Source organism: Acipenser ruthenus, chromosome 21 (genome assembly GCF_902713425.1).
Source record: "Acipenser ruthenus chromosome 21, fAciRut3.2 maternal haplotype, whole genome shotgun sequence".
NCBI classification, from domain to species: domain Eukaryota; kingdom Metazoa; phylum Chordata; class Actinopteri; order Acipenseriformes; family Acipenseridae; genus Acipenser; species Acipenser ruthenus.
In genome coordinates this window covers 27,913,086-27,931,845 of record NC_081209.1, presented here as the reverse complement: position 1 = coordinate 27,931,845, position 18,760 = coordinate 27,913,086, and the positions used below count along the sequence as shown (strand labels likewise).

Genomic DNA, 18,760 nt, shown 5'->3' with positions numbered 1-18,760 from the left:
ACTCTTCCGTTGTGATGTTCCTACAGACTTGTGAAAAGGCTTTGGAGTGCGTGCTGACCATGACACTAACTCTGCACTAGCCGTAGACGCAAGGTAAAAAAAAGCATGCCTTTGCAGTTTTGAATGGAAGTAATTTAAAACAACCCAACACCTTGACTTAAGTTCTTTGAAAATCATAATAAAACACTAAACAGGGGTTTGTTTGTTTTATTAAAAACTGCCTAAACCAATTTCAAATCAATAAGATATGTACACCTTTTTTCAGAAATTAACATCTCAATATAAAAACCAAGCATTTGCAAAAAGCAGTTTCAGTTTGGTTTAAAGTGATAAAGTACTGGGATGGTGGAGTCTGTTAAACCTCTTCCTGAATGTGTGCTACCAGAGAAATATTAAAGAGTATCAAGCTGCAGGCGAGTCTGAAAAAAACAAGTATTTTTTTTTTTTTCAGCTGCACAAGGCATTTGACGATTTCTGTAGCTGATAGGGCTGTGACCGATGTGACATTGTGTAGCCTTGGAGCGACAGCTGTTCCTGCACATCGTAAACGAGTCGTCTTTATTATACTCAAAGCCAACACAGGGATCATCTGTGCCTCTTGTAAATGCTGCTCAGCTCCTTGTGGATCACGCTGAATGGGGGACGTTTCTTGTAATCGTATTCCCAGCATCGACACATGAGACTGTAGATCCCGGGCGGGCAGCCGTCGGGAGATGGCATCCGATACCCTGAGAAGGGAGAGCTGCTGTTAACTATGCAGTGTTTACACTATGCAGTGGGTTCAGGCAGATGTGGTGGGAACCAGTGGTTTGAGTGATTACAGTAAGCGAGTGCTGCTCATCTGCAGTGTAGAAGTTAAAGGATTTGAGTAACACTGGTTAGAGGGCTGGGCTGTAGTGGGTTTGAGGAGCTCACAGAGTGCTAGGCTGCATTATGACAAGGTGAATTCGAGTAGCTCAGTGGTAAGAGTGCTGGGCTGCAGCGTACTTTAACACATGAAGAATGTTACCCTGCTCGATTTCCTCCCGTGTCGTCTGATTGGTCATAGTGGCGTAGGGCGTGGTGCCTCGTGAGAAGGTCTCCCAGAGCAGGATCCCGAAGCTCCAGATATCACTCTCCGTGGTGTAGCGCCCTGGAACACAGGCAGAGGGCAGCAGTGGAGAGAGAATTAACCCTTCTAAAAAAAACATAATTGTGTGTCCAGAACCCAAAAGGAAAAATAAAATAAAATCATGCAAAACCATCAGTCTGCAAAGCTGAATTTAAGACCTCTTGTTTGTGATTTTGGTGCCTGGAAAGAGAAAGGAGGGGTGCGAAGCAGAGCGTGGCAAGACAGATTTTTTGACAGCTTGGCATGCTATCCCGTACCATAGTTGAGCGCCTCGGGTGCAGTCCATTTGACAGGGATCTGCTTCATCCCCCCAGTGGCAGAGTAGACCCCGTCTTCCTCCTCGCGGGACATCCCGAAATCGCTGATCTTCACAACGTTCCTCTCTGTCACCAGGCAGTTCCGTGCAGCCAGGTCCCTGGGGGGTGGGATGGGATGAAGGCACCTGAATAACACTGCTAGAGAACTCCTTTCCTCCCCAATACAAGACTAACAATACGATCCAATGCACATATACCAGTAAGTGGTGGAATCGATACAGCGGTCTTGTTGAATAAGAATGTGTTTCAGTGCACTCTCCTAACACACACTACTGCTCGAGGTCCTTTCCTATTCCTATCGTCTCTCCTCACCGGTGGATACACTTCTTGCTCTCCAGGTACTCCATGCCAGCGGCTGCGTGCTCCGCCATCTTGATCAGCTCCTTCACCTTCAGACGCTGCCCCTCGTTCCGCAGGTACGTCAGGAAGTCCCCTCCTGCATGGGACAGGCAGTGTGAGTTTATATGTGAAACTCACCCTGGCTAACAGACTGGGGGCAGATTCCAGTCCTGAGTCAAGCTTAAAAGGGTGCTTAAGGACCTTTTTATTTTATTGTGTTACATTTTTTTATTATTTTTTTTTATTTTTACATTTATACCATTTTTTAAAACTTTTAAATTGCATTCCCTGCCTCAAGATTCCTTCACAGGTACTGATATGGCCCTTTCAGAACTACATTTCCCATCATCCTACTGCTCACGTATGTAACCGATATGGATTTACCAGTGAGCAGAAGGATGATGGAAAATGTAGTTCTGAGAGGTCCATGCGGGTACATGGGAAGCAGGGAATGCAATTTAAAAGATTAAAAATGGTCAAAATGTAAAAAAAAAAAAAAGAAATAAAAAAACACACCTTACGTAAACAGTTGTAGCAACACATGGGAAAATGTAACACAACAAAATCAAAGGGTCCTTTATGCACCCTTTAAGAATCCAGACACTAGAATTGCATGGAGTTCCATACAGGCCTTTTCAGACCGCTGTGCTCTCACCCTGCACCAGCTCCATGACGATGTAGATAGGCTGTCTCTGTGTGCACACGCCAATCAGCTTCACAATGTTGGGGTGGTCGTACTGCTTCAGGATCCTGCAACAGAAAGTGGGGCACGTCACTGCAAGATTTTTACAACCCCAGATAATCCTCAAAAAAATGTGCTGGTATTGTACAGAAAGCAATGACTCTGGGGTTCTGAGGGCTGACCTGGCCTCCATGAGGAATTTGTTCTTGAGGTCTGGAGCCAGGCTCTCCCGGCACGTCTTCACAGCGACAGGGATGTTTTCAGACCGCAGCCGGCCGCTGTACACCTCACCGAAATTTCCCTGAGAGTGAGACAGACCGGCAAAACCCAAAACACAGTCACGTTTCGACATTTTCAAAACTGCTTTCCTTAAAATACTGTGCTGCTGTTTTTACTGTTTACCAAAATGTGATTAGCGTTTTTAGTTCCAGTGCTTTACCACCAAAGATTTACTGAACACTGGAGGGAACTCTCTTGGAGAGAACAATGGGAAATACATCCAGCCCTGCATGTGGCATTGGGCACAGCCACAAAGAACTCCTGTCTGGTCTGTTTAGACTTCGAATGGCAGCTGTGCAGAAGTCTGGGAGTGTTGATACTGGAGTACCTGTAACCTTACTGTAACTGTGTCATGTAACCTGCATGTACATACCCTGCCAATGTGCTCTCCGAGAATGACATCATCGTGTTCTAGAACCCACTTGTCCTGCGTAGACAGACAGACACAGCATTATTTGGTTGGCTATTACAAGAGAGCAGCCTTGTTCTGTAATAGACTGCATTTACAGCAAGGGTCTTTAAAAAGCTGCATTTCTATCAGGAGCAGTCTGCTCTTGGTATTTCTCCCCTTTCTCGTTTTCCATTGCCATGGTTTGGGTCCAGGAAGCCTGCAATGCTTTTTACACCTCTGAAATACAACCATGTAGAATCGGTGCATTTAAAAGAGACTAAGTATTCTACAGTATCGTTAAGAATACAATGAGCGAGAACATTGATAGATTTAAAAAAAAAAGTTTAATCTGAATTATGAAACACAAGTTACTAAAGGTTTCTCAGTTGTTTTACCTCTAAAAATAAAAATTAAAAAGACCTTTGTCTTTGATCCTGTCAGATGAATGATTGAGCGCGGTGTAATTATTCTGAGCAAGAACATGTTCTGTAAATCTTCAACACAACAAACTGCAATTATCATTAGCGCTCAGTGTGTCGTTGTCTCAAGTCAAAAGGAGACGCTGAAACAGACTGATTAAAAACAATTAGAACAAACCCAACCTAAGCCTTGCTTGAAACAGTAACAGCGCATATCTGTAAGCAGGGGAGCTGGTGTATTGTGGGTAGTTTCTGGAACAATAGCTAGCACGGATTCTTTTTTTTTATTATTTGGGGGCTTTCAAGAGCAAATTTGAAAGCTTTCTTCTTTTCCTATTTTACCAGCACCCAGAAAGTGTCAATGAAAGCACTTTTGTTTATTTGAATGGTGAATGTAGAATGTGTGTTTCAATGATGTCTTGTGAATTGTATGGATTATTTACACACTCTCCTGCGTGATGGAGTGAAGGAAAGCCCAGTGCAGAGTGGGCAGGATTACCCTGGGGATCGCTCTCTTCAGGACAACGTCAGACTTCTTCGTCACGTTGAGCTTGTTGTTGAGTAGATGATCGAGGAGCAGGGGGATTGTGGGATATCCTTCTCCGTCCAGACGATACATATTCTGCAGACAGACAGGGAGCATGAGGGAGTTCTATAGGCTCATCAGAACAACATATATGTGCTAAAAGACTCCACTCTCCAGCACTGTCATGCTGAACTTCAATAAACACCAAGACACCCCATTCTCAGCTCTCCTGCACGGTCTCTACACCTTAATAATGATAATTAAAACACCCCATTCTCAGCTCTCCTGCACGGTCACTACACCTTAATAATGATAAATAAAACACCCCATTCTCAGCTCTCCTGCACGGTCACTACACCTTAATAACGATAAATAAAACACCCCATTCTCAGCTCTCCTGCACGGTCTCTACACCTTAATAACGATAAATAAAACACCCCATTCTCAGCTCTCCTGCACGGTCTCTACACCTTAATAATGATAAATAAAACACCCCATTCTCAGCTCTCCTGCACGGTCTCTACACCTTAATAATGATAAATAAAACACCCCATTCTCAGCTCTCCTGCACGGTCTCTACACCTTAATAATGATGAATAAAACACCCCATTCTCAGCTCTCCTGCACGGTCTCTACACCTTAATAATGATAAATAAAACACCCCATTCTCAGCTCTCCTGCACGGTCTCTACACCTTAATAACGATAAATAAAACCCCATTCTCAGCTCTCCTGCACGGTCACTACACCTTAATAACGATAAATAAAACACCCCATTCTCAGCTCTCCTGCACGGTCTCTACACCTTAATAATGGTAAATCTCCTGTACTACTGACATGCAACATCATGGGTACTAAAATACTCTACTCTCACCCTGGCTAATCCTCACCCCCAGGCCCAGGTGAGAAATTGCCTAGGCTAATCCTCACCCCCAGGCCCAGGTGAGAAATTGCCTAGGCTAATCCTCACCCCCAGGCCCAGGTGAGAAATTGCCTAGGCTAATCCTCACCCCCAGGTCTGTGAAAGTTTCTTTTGCAATCTTGTGGCTTCTCAATTTTGCATTCCTATGAGCCAGCGTACCTCAATGTGCAGGCAAGCGTGCTCACAGGAAACAAGACAAGCTGAATTATTCATTTAAACCATCAGGCTGCATAGGATTTTATAAGATATAAAATCCATTTAGATTCACATTGTGATATTCTTTCGATAGCACAAAGACTCAATGCCGAGACAGATGTCTGATTAGCATCTTGGAAATGTCTTGCTATGGGAGAATTGGGGTCACATCTTCGGATCGCACTTTTGTGTTCACTGACGCATCTCCGAAGTTGACGAATAGTTTTACCTATATATTGTAATTTGCAAGGACATGAGATAAGATAAATAACATTATTCATAGAGCAAGTAATACATTGTTTAATCTTATACTGCTTTTCAGTAACAGAGTTCATGAAGGTATCGGTTTAATGGTATTTTTGCAAGGGAAAAAAGCCAGAAGCACCATCCAGTCTTGCATTTGACAGACTGCCCAAAATGTCAGTTTATCAGCCAAGCTTATTGGTTGTTAGTTGCGTTGAAAATTAAATGATATCCTGGGGTTACTTAGTAAAGCCCGGCCATGCAGCACTTGGCAGGCTGACAATAAGCGGGTTTGTGAGATGATATTAAGAGAGGTCATTTCTCAAAGAACCTATGGTGCATGGCGAGTGGTTTTTATATATATATCCTACTGCTGATTAGCCTAGATTAGTTCTTGTATAAGGGAAACGATTATCCTCTTGTGCTCTGTACAAAATACTGGGGTGTTCACTCACTCTGGGTGAGATTTAGGCTGGGGTGAGGATAAGCCTGCTAAACCAGCACTCACCCTACACCTTAATAACCAATAAAACAACACATTATCAGCTCTCCTGCACCTTAATAATGCACACTAACACACTCCACTCTCAGTCCATCACCGTCATCCTGCACCTTAAGAGCGAGCGCTAAAACCCTATTTCCAGCAGCACCACTGCGCTCGTGCCCCAATGTGCTGCACTCACATCGACGCTCTGGATGATGAAGTGGCGGCACTGCCCGCCCCAGTGCACTGACAGCACGTACTCCTGCTTGCCCTGGCTCTCCCGCACCAGGTAGTCCCCGTCATTAATCAGCAGCTCCTGCACCTCGAGCCTGGGGATCGCGCCGTGGTACCAGGCCTGCTGGGACAGGGGCTTCTGGACCTCTGGGATCGTTGGCAGGGGAGGGGGCACCTGAGAGAGAGAGGCTTTTAGTGAAGGGGGTGGGAAAAGGCTTGGGGTTTATTCTATTCCATTCCCACAGTGTGCATTTAATCTGTTGTTGATTATGTTCACACAGTACCTCTCTGTACTGTCTGTCCTGTTCTGTTCTACACTTCTTTTAACATGACATGGTGAATCACAACATTTCATTTACCAAAACACAAAGAAATAAAGTGAACTACAGAGGAGCAGATTTAATCTAATGTGCAGCTCGAAGCGTTCACTCACCGAGTATTTGAGTTTGAAAATGCCAGTGATGTGACTCTTGATTGACTCCAGGCTGAGAACCTTACTGCTGTCCTTGTCTCGCTCCTGAAACACAACCACCAAATCAGCAGCATTCAAAGTGGATGTGAACCATGCCAGGTTAGGGACGCGAGGGGGATTTATGGAACACACACTGCACAAACATTCTGCAAAGGAGACTAAACCCAGAGACAACATCACTTTCACAAAATACCTCCACTGAATGTGGAAGTTTCTGTTCAACACAACTAAATGTAATTTTAATTCATAGTACACCACTGGTTTCACTTCCTGTCTATTTCAGGGGCAGCAAGCATTTTCTAAACAGATTAAAGATTATGCTCAGAATAAAGTTTCAAAGTCTCAAACTGCTGGTCTAAAAATAATGAAGCTGTGGGTGCCGTGTGGTTAGGCAGGCAGCGATTGTCAATATGAATTATGATGTGATGCAGCGTGTACGTGCAGAGGCTCAGTCCTGAAGCTGGTTAGTGGCTTGAGTTTGGGTTCATCTTGAATACTCCCATTGTGGTTTGGTTAATTTTTTTCATACAGTATTTGGCTCTGCTAGTATCTATTTATCATGTTACCTGTTCTTCCACATTCAGACTTTTAAAATGTTACAAAACATAAAAAATTCCCACTTAATTGTTAAATGGCCTGGTGGTAAATCTATAAGCCACAGTCATAAGCACATTGAATTTGATCTGATTAACTTTAAATTGCAGAACTCCTCCAACAGTTTCAGTTTCATGTAGCCTGCTTGTTTGCCTGCGTGTGTTTTACATCTTTCTCCTTTCTTACTTCAAACCTTTCATACATGGAATATTGAAAATACCCAAAAAAAGAAGTTGTGGACTATTTAATTGAAAAAAAAGTGCTGTATATGGGGAAAAAATGGCATCCTCATATGAGGTCATGATGCATTTGTGTCTTGCACACGTCCTCATGTAAAGACTAGAAGAGTTTTTGGCATGCGTCCCCATGTGAGGTCGCTGTGCAGGGAAGTGTTAAAGCTGCATTGTTGAATGCACAGCCATGCTAAGGCCGGCAGGGCTCGACTCACCATGGAGCAGTTAGACACCCGGTCGTCCTCCAGCTCCAGTGCGGGGGGTGGGTCTCCATCTCCCAGCTGGTGCAGCCTCTCTGCCAGCATGTCTCGTTGCGCCTCCAGCTTCACTCGCGTCCCCATGATAACCATCGCCTGCTGCCGGCTGTCCTCCAGGGCATTGCGCTTGCTGAACTGGTACACCCTGGGGGGGGGGGGGGGGGGGGGGGGTAGGGCATTCACGACACAATCCACACCCTGCAGAGGTTCAGCTGTTTCCAGCTTTGCACTGTCCTGGTTCTGCTTTGACCTGTGCTTTCCTGAAGGTTTGGAAGCTCTATGCAATAAATCATCAAGTGACTATTTGAAGCAACAATTATGTCTATAGTAGGAGCTCAATAGGAGTTATAATGACAGATATTGAAATCTAGCTAAAACACAGGGGTTGATCTTCAAAAGAATGCCATTCTACAGCACAGTGCCCCCCTTTACCAACGCCATGCAGGGTCATTGGATGAGCTTCCAACATCACTTTCTACACTGCAGCATCCCCTGGGGTGGTCCAAGTACTGACCAGGCTCAACCTAGCGTAGCTACTGAGAGCTGACAAGATCAGGACTTGGACCCAGCCCTGATGCTGCTCATTGTAGAATGCTACAGTACTCTTCCTATGGGCCCCCCCGCTCCTCACCGCTGCCCGAAGTTGGCGTTCCTATCCTCGCTCTGCAGCTCCAGCTCCAGCTGGCTGATGGTGGCCTGTTGGGAGCTCAGTGAGGTGGTGAGGGACAGGACCTCCTCCTCCAGCATGGTCAGCCTGAAACCAGAGCAGAGACAGGGTGAGTGCATCAGCCTCCTTCACTGCAGTCATTCAGGGGGCTGGGGGTGGGGCGGACAGGGGGGTTTGTGTGATATTTTTCATGAACTTTAACAACTCAAGCCTTTGTCAATCATTCGACATGACCGTGTTTGGAACATCCGCTTGAGATCCTTTAGGAAAGTCTTGGATGCTGGGCATGGGGATGGGGATAGGGGTGGCAGGTGAAAAGAGGAGCAGGACTCACTTGTGTTGCATTCCCTCCAGTGTGAGATCGTTCAGCTGCAGCTCTCCCGCCTGCAGCGCGTCTGTATCCTCCAGCAGACTTGTGTCGAAGGTCACGGTTGGCGGTATGTCTCCCACGGACCTGCAGACAGACAGACAGAGACACAGCCCTGATCACTGCCTGGGTTTCGGACTCGGGGCTCAGGTGAGCAGAGGCAGCGCTCAGTCCTGAAGGGCCGAGGAGCTCCCTGGTCGTACCTATTCTGCTGGATGAAGCTCTCGTACTCCCGCTGGGGCTCGATGGCTTTGACGGCGTGGACAATCTCCTGGTGAACCAGCAGCACCTCCTCCTGGACCAGGCTGGTCAAGTCATGGTACTCCTGCAGGATGCCCTTCCTTTGAGTAGAAGGGCACTGGTCAGGTCAGACATTAGGGTCAATCAGAGCTTGAGGTGTTTGCTTAAGATATAAAATGACAAGTGCTCCCTCTTGAACCGCTGCATAACATCAAAAGGGACCCTCCTGTAGCAACCTAGTGGATGCAATGAACAGCTGTTGTGAAGACGGAGGGGTACTCACAGCATCAGGATCATCTCCTCTTGCAGACTCTGCAGGGCGTCGAGCAGCGCGGGCTGGGACTGGCTGTAGTGGTATTTGTGATGCACCTCCGCCCCCCTCACTGACAGCACGTACTCATTGTGAATCTCATGCAGCTTACAGGTCAGCTTCACGTAGCGCTCCCTCGCCTTCTCGCGGTCCTTGTCTGCAGGACAGAGCCACACACACGTACTGTGACTGTAGTGGCAAAGCTGACCCCCATGAGACCCCTTTCTTCAACAGCAATTCCAGTCCTGTGCGCTAAGCTAAAACACCTTTGGCCTCCAGTTCCAAAATCGCATTACAGCTATACGAGAATAAATAAAACGCACGTTTCTAAAGCTAAAACAACTAGAGAATATCATTCTCATAACACTCAGCTCTCTAAGAATGAATGCACACTTTTCAATCTCTCCCTCTGCCCTGCATCACAACTCCCTGGCTCCCCGATCCATACCCTTGCTGGCCTCCTGGTACTTCTTTTTGGCCTGGGCCGTGTCCCGCGACAGCTGGCGGTACTGAGACTTCAGCTTCTCCAGCTCTGTCTGCGTCACCTGAGGACAGAACCACCAACATGAGACTAGAACCAGTGCACTGGGAGGCAGCGTGGTCTGGTGTTTAGAGCTGAAGGACTGGGAGGCAGCGTGGCTCTGGTGTTTAGAGCTGAAGGACTGGGAGGCAGCGTGGCTCTGGTGTTTAGAGCTGAGGGACTGGGAGGCAGCGTGGTCTGGTGTTTAGAGCTGAGGGACTGGGAGGCAGCGTGGCTCTGGTGTTTAGAGCTGAGGGACTGGGAGGCAGCGTGGTCTGGTGTTTAGAGCTGAGGGACTGGGAGGCAGTGTGGTCTGGTGTTTAGAGCTGAGGGACTGGGAGGCAGCGTGGTCTGGTGTTTAGAGCTGAGGGACTGGGAGGCAGCGTATGTCCGGTGTGATACCACTGACAAATAGCATATGCAAATGTTAGCGCTACCATTCTACCACTGGCACTGAGTCCAGCACAAAGGCATTGTCATTACAGTGCCGCTGCATTGCCACTGAAGATGTTTGAGTAAGGCATGTAACCCTGTAGTTCTGTCATTCATGGTAAGTGTTTCAAAGTGCTTGGGAAGCTGGGTGTACACAAGGTGTTTGATATGTTTATCGTTTTAATCTTTGCATTACGAACAGTGAAAATACAGTGAAGTACTTGTTCCATACAAAAGACTGCAGTACATGGTACATTTTACACTGCCCTAACCCTGGCCCAATGAGAATGTCAGCTTTAAACAAACAAGATTAAATAAGAGAACTGCAAAACATAACCGACAGTTTTAAAACGTCCTCTTTTACAATGTTGGGAGAAGGACTAAAAACTCCCCCTAGCAAATCCTTGAAGTTGAAGGTCTCCCCCATTTCCCTATCCCCAAAGGGTGGGGAAAAGAAAACAAATCAATAAAAAATTATTGGTTCACAAAAAAAAAGAAAAGTTGAACCTGAAATCGCTGCCTGTAAAGCAGCTGCACATGGCTGCGTTATAGCTCTGATAACCGAGACGCTGTGTGTGTGTGTGTGTGTGTAAATATCACCAACAAAGCGATGCACTCAGCTGGGTTTTGTATGGTCCCTTATTCAGAGGTCCGCATTTGAATGGTCAGACATTTATGCTGTAAATGTCTGCTTTTAAATCGAGTGAGCAAATCCATACGGTTTTTTGCGCTCTCCACAAGACATCAGATGGTGTTGATCAGGCTAATCTACCATCCCGAGTGAAACAAGTGAACAAACATCTGCTTGGATTTTTGTTGATTGCTGCTTTTTATAGCATGCAGAAAACAGCAATCCACACAAATCCAAGCAGCTGTCACTTGATTTGTGTGGAGAGCTCAATCTGAATAATCGGTTCGTGCAGCTCTATTGGTCATGCAATGATCCCTGACTACATGTTAACAGTGCCTTTAAGACAGTCCTTTAGCGCTGCTGGGTTGGCGGTCCAGCACCTACCAGTAGGTGGTGCTGAAGATCTCGCCCCGTTCTTTGTGACAGCGCAGTCATGGATCATTGCAGCTCCTCTGCCCTTACCCGGCTGAGGTCCTGGCTGAGCTGGCTCCTCTGCTCTTACCCGGCTGAGGTCCTGGCTGAGGTCCTGGCTGAGGTCCTGGCTGAGCTGGCTCCTCTGCTCTTACCCGGTTGAGGTCCTGGCTGAGCTGGTTCCTCTGCCCTTACCCGGCTGAGGTCCTGGCTGAGCTGGTTCCTCTGCCCTTACCCGGCTGAGGTCCTGGCTGAGCTGGCTCCTTTGCCCTTATTATTATTATTATTTATTTCTTATCAGACTCCCTTATCCAGGGCGACTTACAATCGTAAGCAAATACATTTCAAGTATCACAGTACAAGTAATAATACAATTAAGAGCAAGATAAATACCCGGCTGAGGTCCTGGCTGAGCTGGCTCCACTGCTCCCCATAGGTCTTGCGCAGCTGCTGCTTGTCTCGGATCAGTAGGGTCAGCTTGCTCAGGGGCCCCGAGTTCAGATCCTCCGAGTGCTTGCGGAGAATACGGCTCAGGCTCTCTGTCTGACTCACCATACAGCTCCAGGACTGGGGAGGGGAGAGCGAGAGAAAGGGCAAGCTTCACTAACCTACAGTAGGCTGGCAACAGGAAACAGTGACATGTTGTAAAGCCTAGTTTTATTTTTAATAAAAGCGTTATAGTGATGGTGTACTACAGTGTTAGAGTAAGTAGCATTGCCCCATAGCGTCTGTGGTTCTTATTGCAATGACAGGGAACTCATAGTGAAACCACCTTGACAGACATATATAAAAACAAAGAATACTCAATGTTTTAGTAATTGTAATGACCATTCGTTTCCAAGAGCTACCCTTACTGGTGAACACGGATTCAAACTTTTATCAAATCACGAATCTGGCGGCAGTTTCTGTGATCCCCTCTACTGGATGAACCCCGACACGCCTCACCTTGTTCAGCTGGCTGATGTAATCGAGCCCCGTGCTCTGCAGCGCCACCTCCTGTTTCTCAGCCTGCGTGCACATTTGGTGCAGCTGAGCGGAGTAGTCGCGGTCGCTCTTGGCGCGCTGCGTCATCCACTTCCTCATCACCTCCATGAGCCGCAGCTCCGAGTCCTGCAGCCGCAGCAAGGTGCTGTGACCCTGGGGGCACCACAGGTCCTGGCCAAAACCCATCCTGCTGGGGAGAGACAGAGGAGAAGAGAGTGGGAGAAGTCAGCTGGGAGGTCATAGGAGACTTCAAAATGGTGGCATTCCTGATGGGTCTCCAAGGTGGTTTTACCAAGTTTCCCTGCTATCTTTGCCTTTGGGACAGCAGGGACACCAAGGTGCACCACCACAGGCAGGACTGGCCACAGTGGACCGAGTTCTCTGTGGGGAGGAACAACATCAAGTGGGAGCCACTGGTGGACCCCCGGAAGGTGCTGATGCCACCACTGCACATCAAATTGGGCCTTATGAAACAATTTGTCAGAGCTCTAGATAAGGAGTTGGCAGCCTTCAAGTACCTTCAAGACTTCTTCCCTAAGCTGTCTGAGGCAAAGGTCAAAGCCTGTGTCTTCGTCGGACCACAGATAAAGAAGATCCTGGAGTGCAATAAATTCCCCAAGAAGCTCACTAGTAAGGAGAAAGCGGCTTGGAACAGCAGTGGTTCGGGGCTTCCTGGGCAATCACAAGGCCGAAAACTATGTGGAGCTGGTTGAGACTCTGGTGAAGAACTACGGCACAATGGGCTGTAGGATGTCCCTCAAAGTCCATATCCTTGATGCTCATCTTGATAAATTCAAGGAGAACATGGGAGCGTACTCGGAGGAGCAAGGCGAGCGCTTCCACCAGGATATACTGGACTTTGAACGCCGCTACCAAGGACAGTATAACGAGAACATAAAGGGATACTACATTTGGGGGCTGATTCATGAAAGTGATTTACAGTATAATCGTAAATCTCGAAAAACTACTCACTTCTAAATCTTTTGTAATCATTTTTGTATTACTTTAGTATAAATACATGTTAATTTGGATTCATATGTTTTTTTTCTGACTATGTGAACGGAAAGACACAAATTTGCCCCTTTTCTCATTGGAAATAGGTCAATTTCAAAATATCACTGTCCTGGTCACAAAAGCAAAGTTTGTGGGGAATAGCCATTTTCTATACTTTTGAGGCATAAGCAATTAGGAAATAACACTTAACTACCCAGGAACAAAAATTGTGTTACATAGTGTTACCAAAGATAATTTGGTCCATGAACAACATGGGCTGCCTGCATCTTGAACAGATACTGTTTTTACTAGCCAGGCACAAACATCCAGGGAAGCTTTTAAAACCAAGGCTGAGACACTTTGGATCAGCACCCACTAATGTTCCACTCCTGGGATTTTACTGTAAAGCGTATTCAGGAACCAGCAGATACTTCATCACAAGGATAGGCTCAGGACTAACAGCAGGGAGTGGTGCGCTGTGGAGCTCTGTGGGGGATCTCTCACAGCACCTATTTAAGGTCACTGCTGCACAACTAAAAAGCACCAATGAAGTTACGTCTAACAGACCAAAGTTATAAATAACTTAAGCATCGCAAGTGACATACATTCATTAAGAGTTATATTCAGATCAGACTTGCCGTTTCTAAGATGTAGCCTTTAATAGCTCAGGTGTCCGTATTTTTGAAAAAAAAAAAAAAAAAAAAAAAAAAAAAAAAAGTAAAGGAGACACACTGACCTTCACAGAGCTTTGTTTATCTTCCTGCAATGTAAATACATGTCTCCAGTGTACACAGTGTTACCCGCAGGGATTATTATTATATTTTTTACTGCAGGTCGCAAACACAAGTATTTGGGCAGTTAAAGATTAGAAAAAACACAAAGAAAGTGATTTCTATAGTTTCTAATTGTTCTATTGAAAGATATAAATTTGAGATTCAGCCTATAATAAAACAAATTATTACATAACATGCATAAATTGGAAAACTAATTTCACACAAAAGTATTTGGGCACCCTTACATTAGTATTGTGTGTGTTCACCCTTTGCTTTCTTTACAGCTTGCAGTCTTTTTTGTATTTTGAAACCAGTTCCTGGAATCTTTCCGGAGATATTTTTGTCCATTCTTCAACACATACAGCTTTGAGTTCTGCAAATCAACTTTGGTTTCCTTTTTGTAACAGCAGCCTTCAAATCAATCCACAACATCTCGATGGGATTCAAGTCTGGGGACAGAGATGGCCAATAACTGTAATCTTCCTTTTTATCAGAAATTCCTTTGTAGACTTTGCAGAATGCTTAGGGTCATTATCCTGCTGGAATACAAACTTCTGTCCAATAAGCCTTCTAGCACTGGGTAACAAATGATATTTTGCAGCATTCATTGATCCTTCTACAATACAAAGGTCACCAGAGCCTGAGGAAGAAAAACAAGCCCATACCATCACACAACCTCCACCATGTTTAACACTCCTCTCTTCCTCCAAACATATTGTTGCTTTCTTGGTGAAAAATTATATTTAAATATAGGATTCATCTGACCAATTTATTTGGTTGAAGAAATCATCAGGCTTCTCAAAGTATTCAATGGAAAACTCCAATCACTTTCGTGTTGTTTTTAACAAAGGTTTGCATCTTGGTTTTTCGCCCATGGACATTCATCTCGTTGAATTGTTCGCTTGTGAATTTCTTGACCATCTTCTCAATTCTTGTGTCAAATCTTTTGCAGTAATCCATGGATTTTGCCTGACTGCTCGGACGATTCTTTCAGATTTTGTAGAAATCTTTCTTGGTCTTCAACACCTGGAGCTAGCTGCAGCAGTTCCTGTTCTGTGCTTGTCAATAATAGCCCACACAGTGCTTTTGGAATTACAAATTTCCAATCTATTTCAGCACTTGATTATGTATTTATTTATTCTAGAATTCTCAGGTGTTGGTTCTCAATCATGATACTTTTGTCAAAGTATGAAATTAGTTTTTGCATGTTATTTAATAATTAATTGTTTTATTATAAAGCTGAATCTCTAATTTACATCTTTCAATAGAACAACTTCAAATATAGAAATCACTTTTTTTTTTTTTAAACTGCCCACATACTTTTGTCTGTGACTATGTACAGGACTGAATTTGACTGTTCAGATAACAAGGCAACTTCACGGTGCTTCACCTGCACTTCCCCCTTCAAGATGTTATTGCTGGAGTGGAACTGTTGTCTCTGCATTTCTTTGGAATGGAAGGTCAGGTGTGAACTGTCTACACATTCCTTGCTTTCACACCCCCAATGCTAACCTAGATTGTCAGGAAATGGTCTGTATACTGTTGCTGCTGCACTTAAAACTAATCTTAGTCAGTTCCTTTTAACAGCAGAACAATACTTGTGAAAGTGAACCAGACTTCCTCAGTTCTATTTCAGTGAAACAAAAACAAAAAAATGTAGGTAGGTCTTTGCTTCTTTGAGAGAAATGGCTTTGTATTCCATTGCTATTAAAAAGCAGACATGGGGGTAGAGGGGGGTTCTGACTGAAAGCTACAGTAGAGACCAGCCCTAATCGAACCTGAGCGACAGAACACACAGCGACTGCAAACACTATGAAAAGAAAAGGGAAATACCAAGTATCTCTTACTCATTACTCATTTACTCGAAGGATTTTTTTCTTCATTAAAAAAATAACTGGCACCATATTTCTTGAAAACTAAAACGATTTCTCAAATAACTGACCTTTACATCCTCTCTCTCTCTCACACACACACATACAAGTAACCAATGAGAGCAGATTCTCCTCTACAGGAGTGACCTGGTAAGAAAGGGTACATTTACACTTTAGTTAAAATGTTTGCCGACAGAAACTTGCAAGATTATTAGTGATGGAAGTCATCTATGAATTTCAGACAGTAAATCATAAATTCAGAAGTAAACCTGTTAGTTTTACCACTGATGAAGGCGTTGGCTGAAACGTGTGTCCTCAGTTTCCTACAGCAGCAGTTTGTTTGCTTATTAAAGGTGACCCTTACCTGAGTTGAACAGCGCTTCATAAACTGGGGTCCCTAAATCCAGGCTGTGCAGGAAGGCCAGTTTAACTGCTGTCCCGCCACTCAAATCGAAAATGACAAGAGCGTGACCCTCACTTCTGCAAACTTCACTTTCTCTGCGACCGTGTCCCCAGTTTGCAGCAGTGTTTCAAAAGAAAACCTCATCCAGCTCCTGAGTTTTTTCTGTCACTTCTCTCAGCGCCTCCAGCCCCCTCCACTCGTCTCAAACCTCCTCTCTGCTGCAGCTATGTTCCTCCTACGAAGCTGCTCTCTCTCCCAATTTCCTTCCTCTCTAAACTTGCCAACACATGAATTGTGTTGCAAAATCTTTAACTGTTAGAGCGCCAGAGGAAACAGCCAAGGCAAAGAGATTGAAAACTAAACAGCAGAAAACCAAAAAAAAAAAAACACAGAACAGGACTCACCAGTGGGAGGAAGTCCAGGTATTTCCAGAAAGCTGCACCAAGACCAGGAAGTTGCAGAGGTTTTTTTCTTGTTGTGTGTGTGTGTGTGTGGTGTGTGCTCTGTTGAAATGCCTTACCACACAGAAACCTCTGAATTAGACTCAGGGCGAGGCTGACAAATACAACCCACACTGCGTGTCCATTGGCCTGGGAGTAGCAGAGCTTGGACAGGGAGAGTACAGCTCAATGCAGCAGCTCACACTCATACAGGAGCAGACTGGGAGATTATTTAGCATCATTGACAGCAATAGGAATGTAAACTAGCAGGTTTTTAAAAGGAGCCTTTTTTCTCCAATTAATACTCCAAGCATGTTCCAGTCACCCTGTGTCACTCCAAATCCACCGGATCGACTACATTTTTAATTTAATACTGAAATGCAGGAGCTGCCAAAGTTGTCCTTACCACTCCTGGTCTTTGTTCCAACTGTTCTAAATTGTTTAATTCAAACAATTAAACCTTAATCCAGACCCTGAAGTAGTTATAATCACATCATTGTACCCGTTAAACCTGAAGTGGAATATCCCTCCAGGACTGAGATTAGACACCTCTGCTGTAATGCAATCTAATATACCAGTCTAATCATGAATAGCCTCCATGACATACCCGTTTTGAACACATATTATATATGGTTCCACTTGAAATGAGTGCAAACTTCAGGAAATGGCAGAGAGTGTTAAACATATTGAAGAGGCACAGAAAACATGTCTTTTAGTGCCACAGTAAACGTCTTTTTGCCTCCTGCATTCTTTATACACCTCCTGCTCAGGTTTACTGTTTTACCACAAGAGTCAAGTTTAATAGATTAGAATACCAATCTGAAGTTCTTTTCTCTTGAGTTACAGATCACAGTAAAATGGGAGGGGGGAGAATACAGAGATAAAAGAGGAAGCTGTAAGAGGCAAAGTCTAAACCTCACCACAGATACTTTGCTGATTAGTGGATTATCAGATAGACCTCTGTCAAGTCATGCGTGCGAGTGAGAGTGTGTGTGTGTGTGTGGAGGCTAGTTGTCATGTTCTTTTGCAGTGTGTAGGAGGACTGCAGGCACACATTTCACTTTGTACCATCTTTATTTTCCTACCTCTAACATCCTATTACCAGAATGGGAGGTTTGTTGTTTTAATTCTCTACAGTAGTTCCTCTTCAGATTATATCCCATCAGACTGATACTCCTATTATATTAATTGCCATGCTTATTAAAAAAAAAAAAAAAAAACACTGCTTCTGGGAAGACTCTGTGTTGCACAGGCTTCTCCTACAGCTTCGGTGCACAGTGCAACGTTAATATGCTTCCCTATCCCACTCTAATACAAAAATCAGTTTAGGATTCTTTTCAGAAGCAATGTTCGCTGGAATATTGAGTAAGCGTGTCATAACGATTAAAGCTGAAAAAAAAAAAAAAAAAAAAAAAAAAAAGGATATAAAACAGCTGAGCAAAGAAATATTTATAAGCAATGGCAACAGCACAGAGGTAATGGGGATTACATCCCAACTGTGCGCTGATGCAGTAATCCAGAGAGGCTGTTCAGTCAGCACGGGTGTTCACTGGAGTGTAACACCATGTTTGATTAAGACAACCAGCATTTGTTTCGTCATTTCAATAAAGTTTATTGTGTACTGAAAGACAAAAAACCACGTGGCAACTGTGGATTTGTAAACTGAAGGTCCAGGACATAGCAGGCTTTGAAGTCATAACAGCAACTAAATCAATGCACAAACAACTCTAATATTATCTTATTTATTGCATTGAAATAATTAAATTGCAATAAACCGTTATGCTTCCTTCTGGTTTGTAAACAAATAGATGTAGCCTATCTATCGATGGTTTTGAATATTAAAAGCAGCTACAGGGAAGTTCACTCTTGCTCATATAAAGCATGTATTGTGAAAATCTCCAGCAGCTCAATGGCTTTGTACCACACCCAGGCTTGGGTAGCGGCTGCCGAGGGCACAACGTACAGGCATCAAACACAGACGCCACCTCCCTTTACCCGCGCACTGCACAGGCTTTGCACTC

The 18,760-nt window shown here is 44.6% G+C and overlaps 1 protein-coding gene across 4 annotated transcripts; it reads right to left on the bottom strand.

Moving 5' to 3' along the window:
• Nucleotides 1-192: 192 nt before the first annotated feature.
• LOC117428417 (tyrosine-protein kinase Fes/Fps) lies at nucleotides 193-16,942 on the bottom strand. Of its 4 annotated transcripts, none has more exons than XM_058995411.1 (19): nucleotides 16,704-16,942; nucleotides 12,221-12,449; nucleotides 11,669-11,842; nucleotides 9,730-9,826; nucleotides 9,255-9,438; nucleotides 8,935-9,072; nucleotides 8,699-8,818; nucleotides 8,329-8,451; nucleotides 7,656-7,842; nucleotides 6,575-6,658; nucleotides 6,107-6,316; nucleotides 4,038-4,160; nucleotides 3,102-3,155; nucleotides 2,632-2,750; nucleotides 2,423-2,517; nucleotides 1,741-1,864; nucleotides 1,369-1,526; nucleotides 1,010-1,132; nucleotides 193-728 (listed from the first exon to the last, which is right to left on the bottom strand). In XM_058995411.1, exons 2-19 carry the CDS (start codon nucleotides 12,443-12,445, stop codon nucleotides 586-588), a joined length of 2,481 nt encoding a protein of 826 aa, XP_058851394.1. In that variant the 5' UTR covers nucleotides 12,446-12,449; nucleotides 16,704-16,942; the 3' UTR covers nucleotides 193-585. The 4 variants fall into 4 exon arrangements, with proteins under 4 accessions (XP_058851394.1, XP_058851395.1, XP_058851392.1 ...); XM_058995412.1 differs by having other exon boundaries at nucleotides 12,221-12,446; XM_058995409.1 differs by lacking the exon at nucleotides 16,704-16,942 and adding an exon at nucleotides 16,261-16,634.
• Nucleotides 16,943-18,760: the final 1,818 nt, after the last annotated feature.

Excerpts from the sequence above, each read along its gene's own strand:
- LOC117428417 (XM_058995411.1), bottom strand. The coding sequence starts at position 12,445 with ATGGGTTTTGGCCAGGACCTGTGGTGCCCCCAGGGTCACAGCACCTTG. Across the intron at positions 11,843-12,220 it reads ACATCAGCCAGCTGAACAAG|TCCTGGAGCTGTATGGTGAG; the intron begins GTGAGGCGTGTC and ends TCCCCTCCCCAG. Across the intron at positions 8,452-8,698 it reads CTGGAGGGAATGCAACACAA|GCTGACCATGCTGGAGGAGG; the intron begins GTGAGTCCTGCT and ends CTCTGGTTTCAG.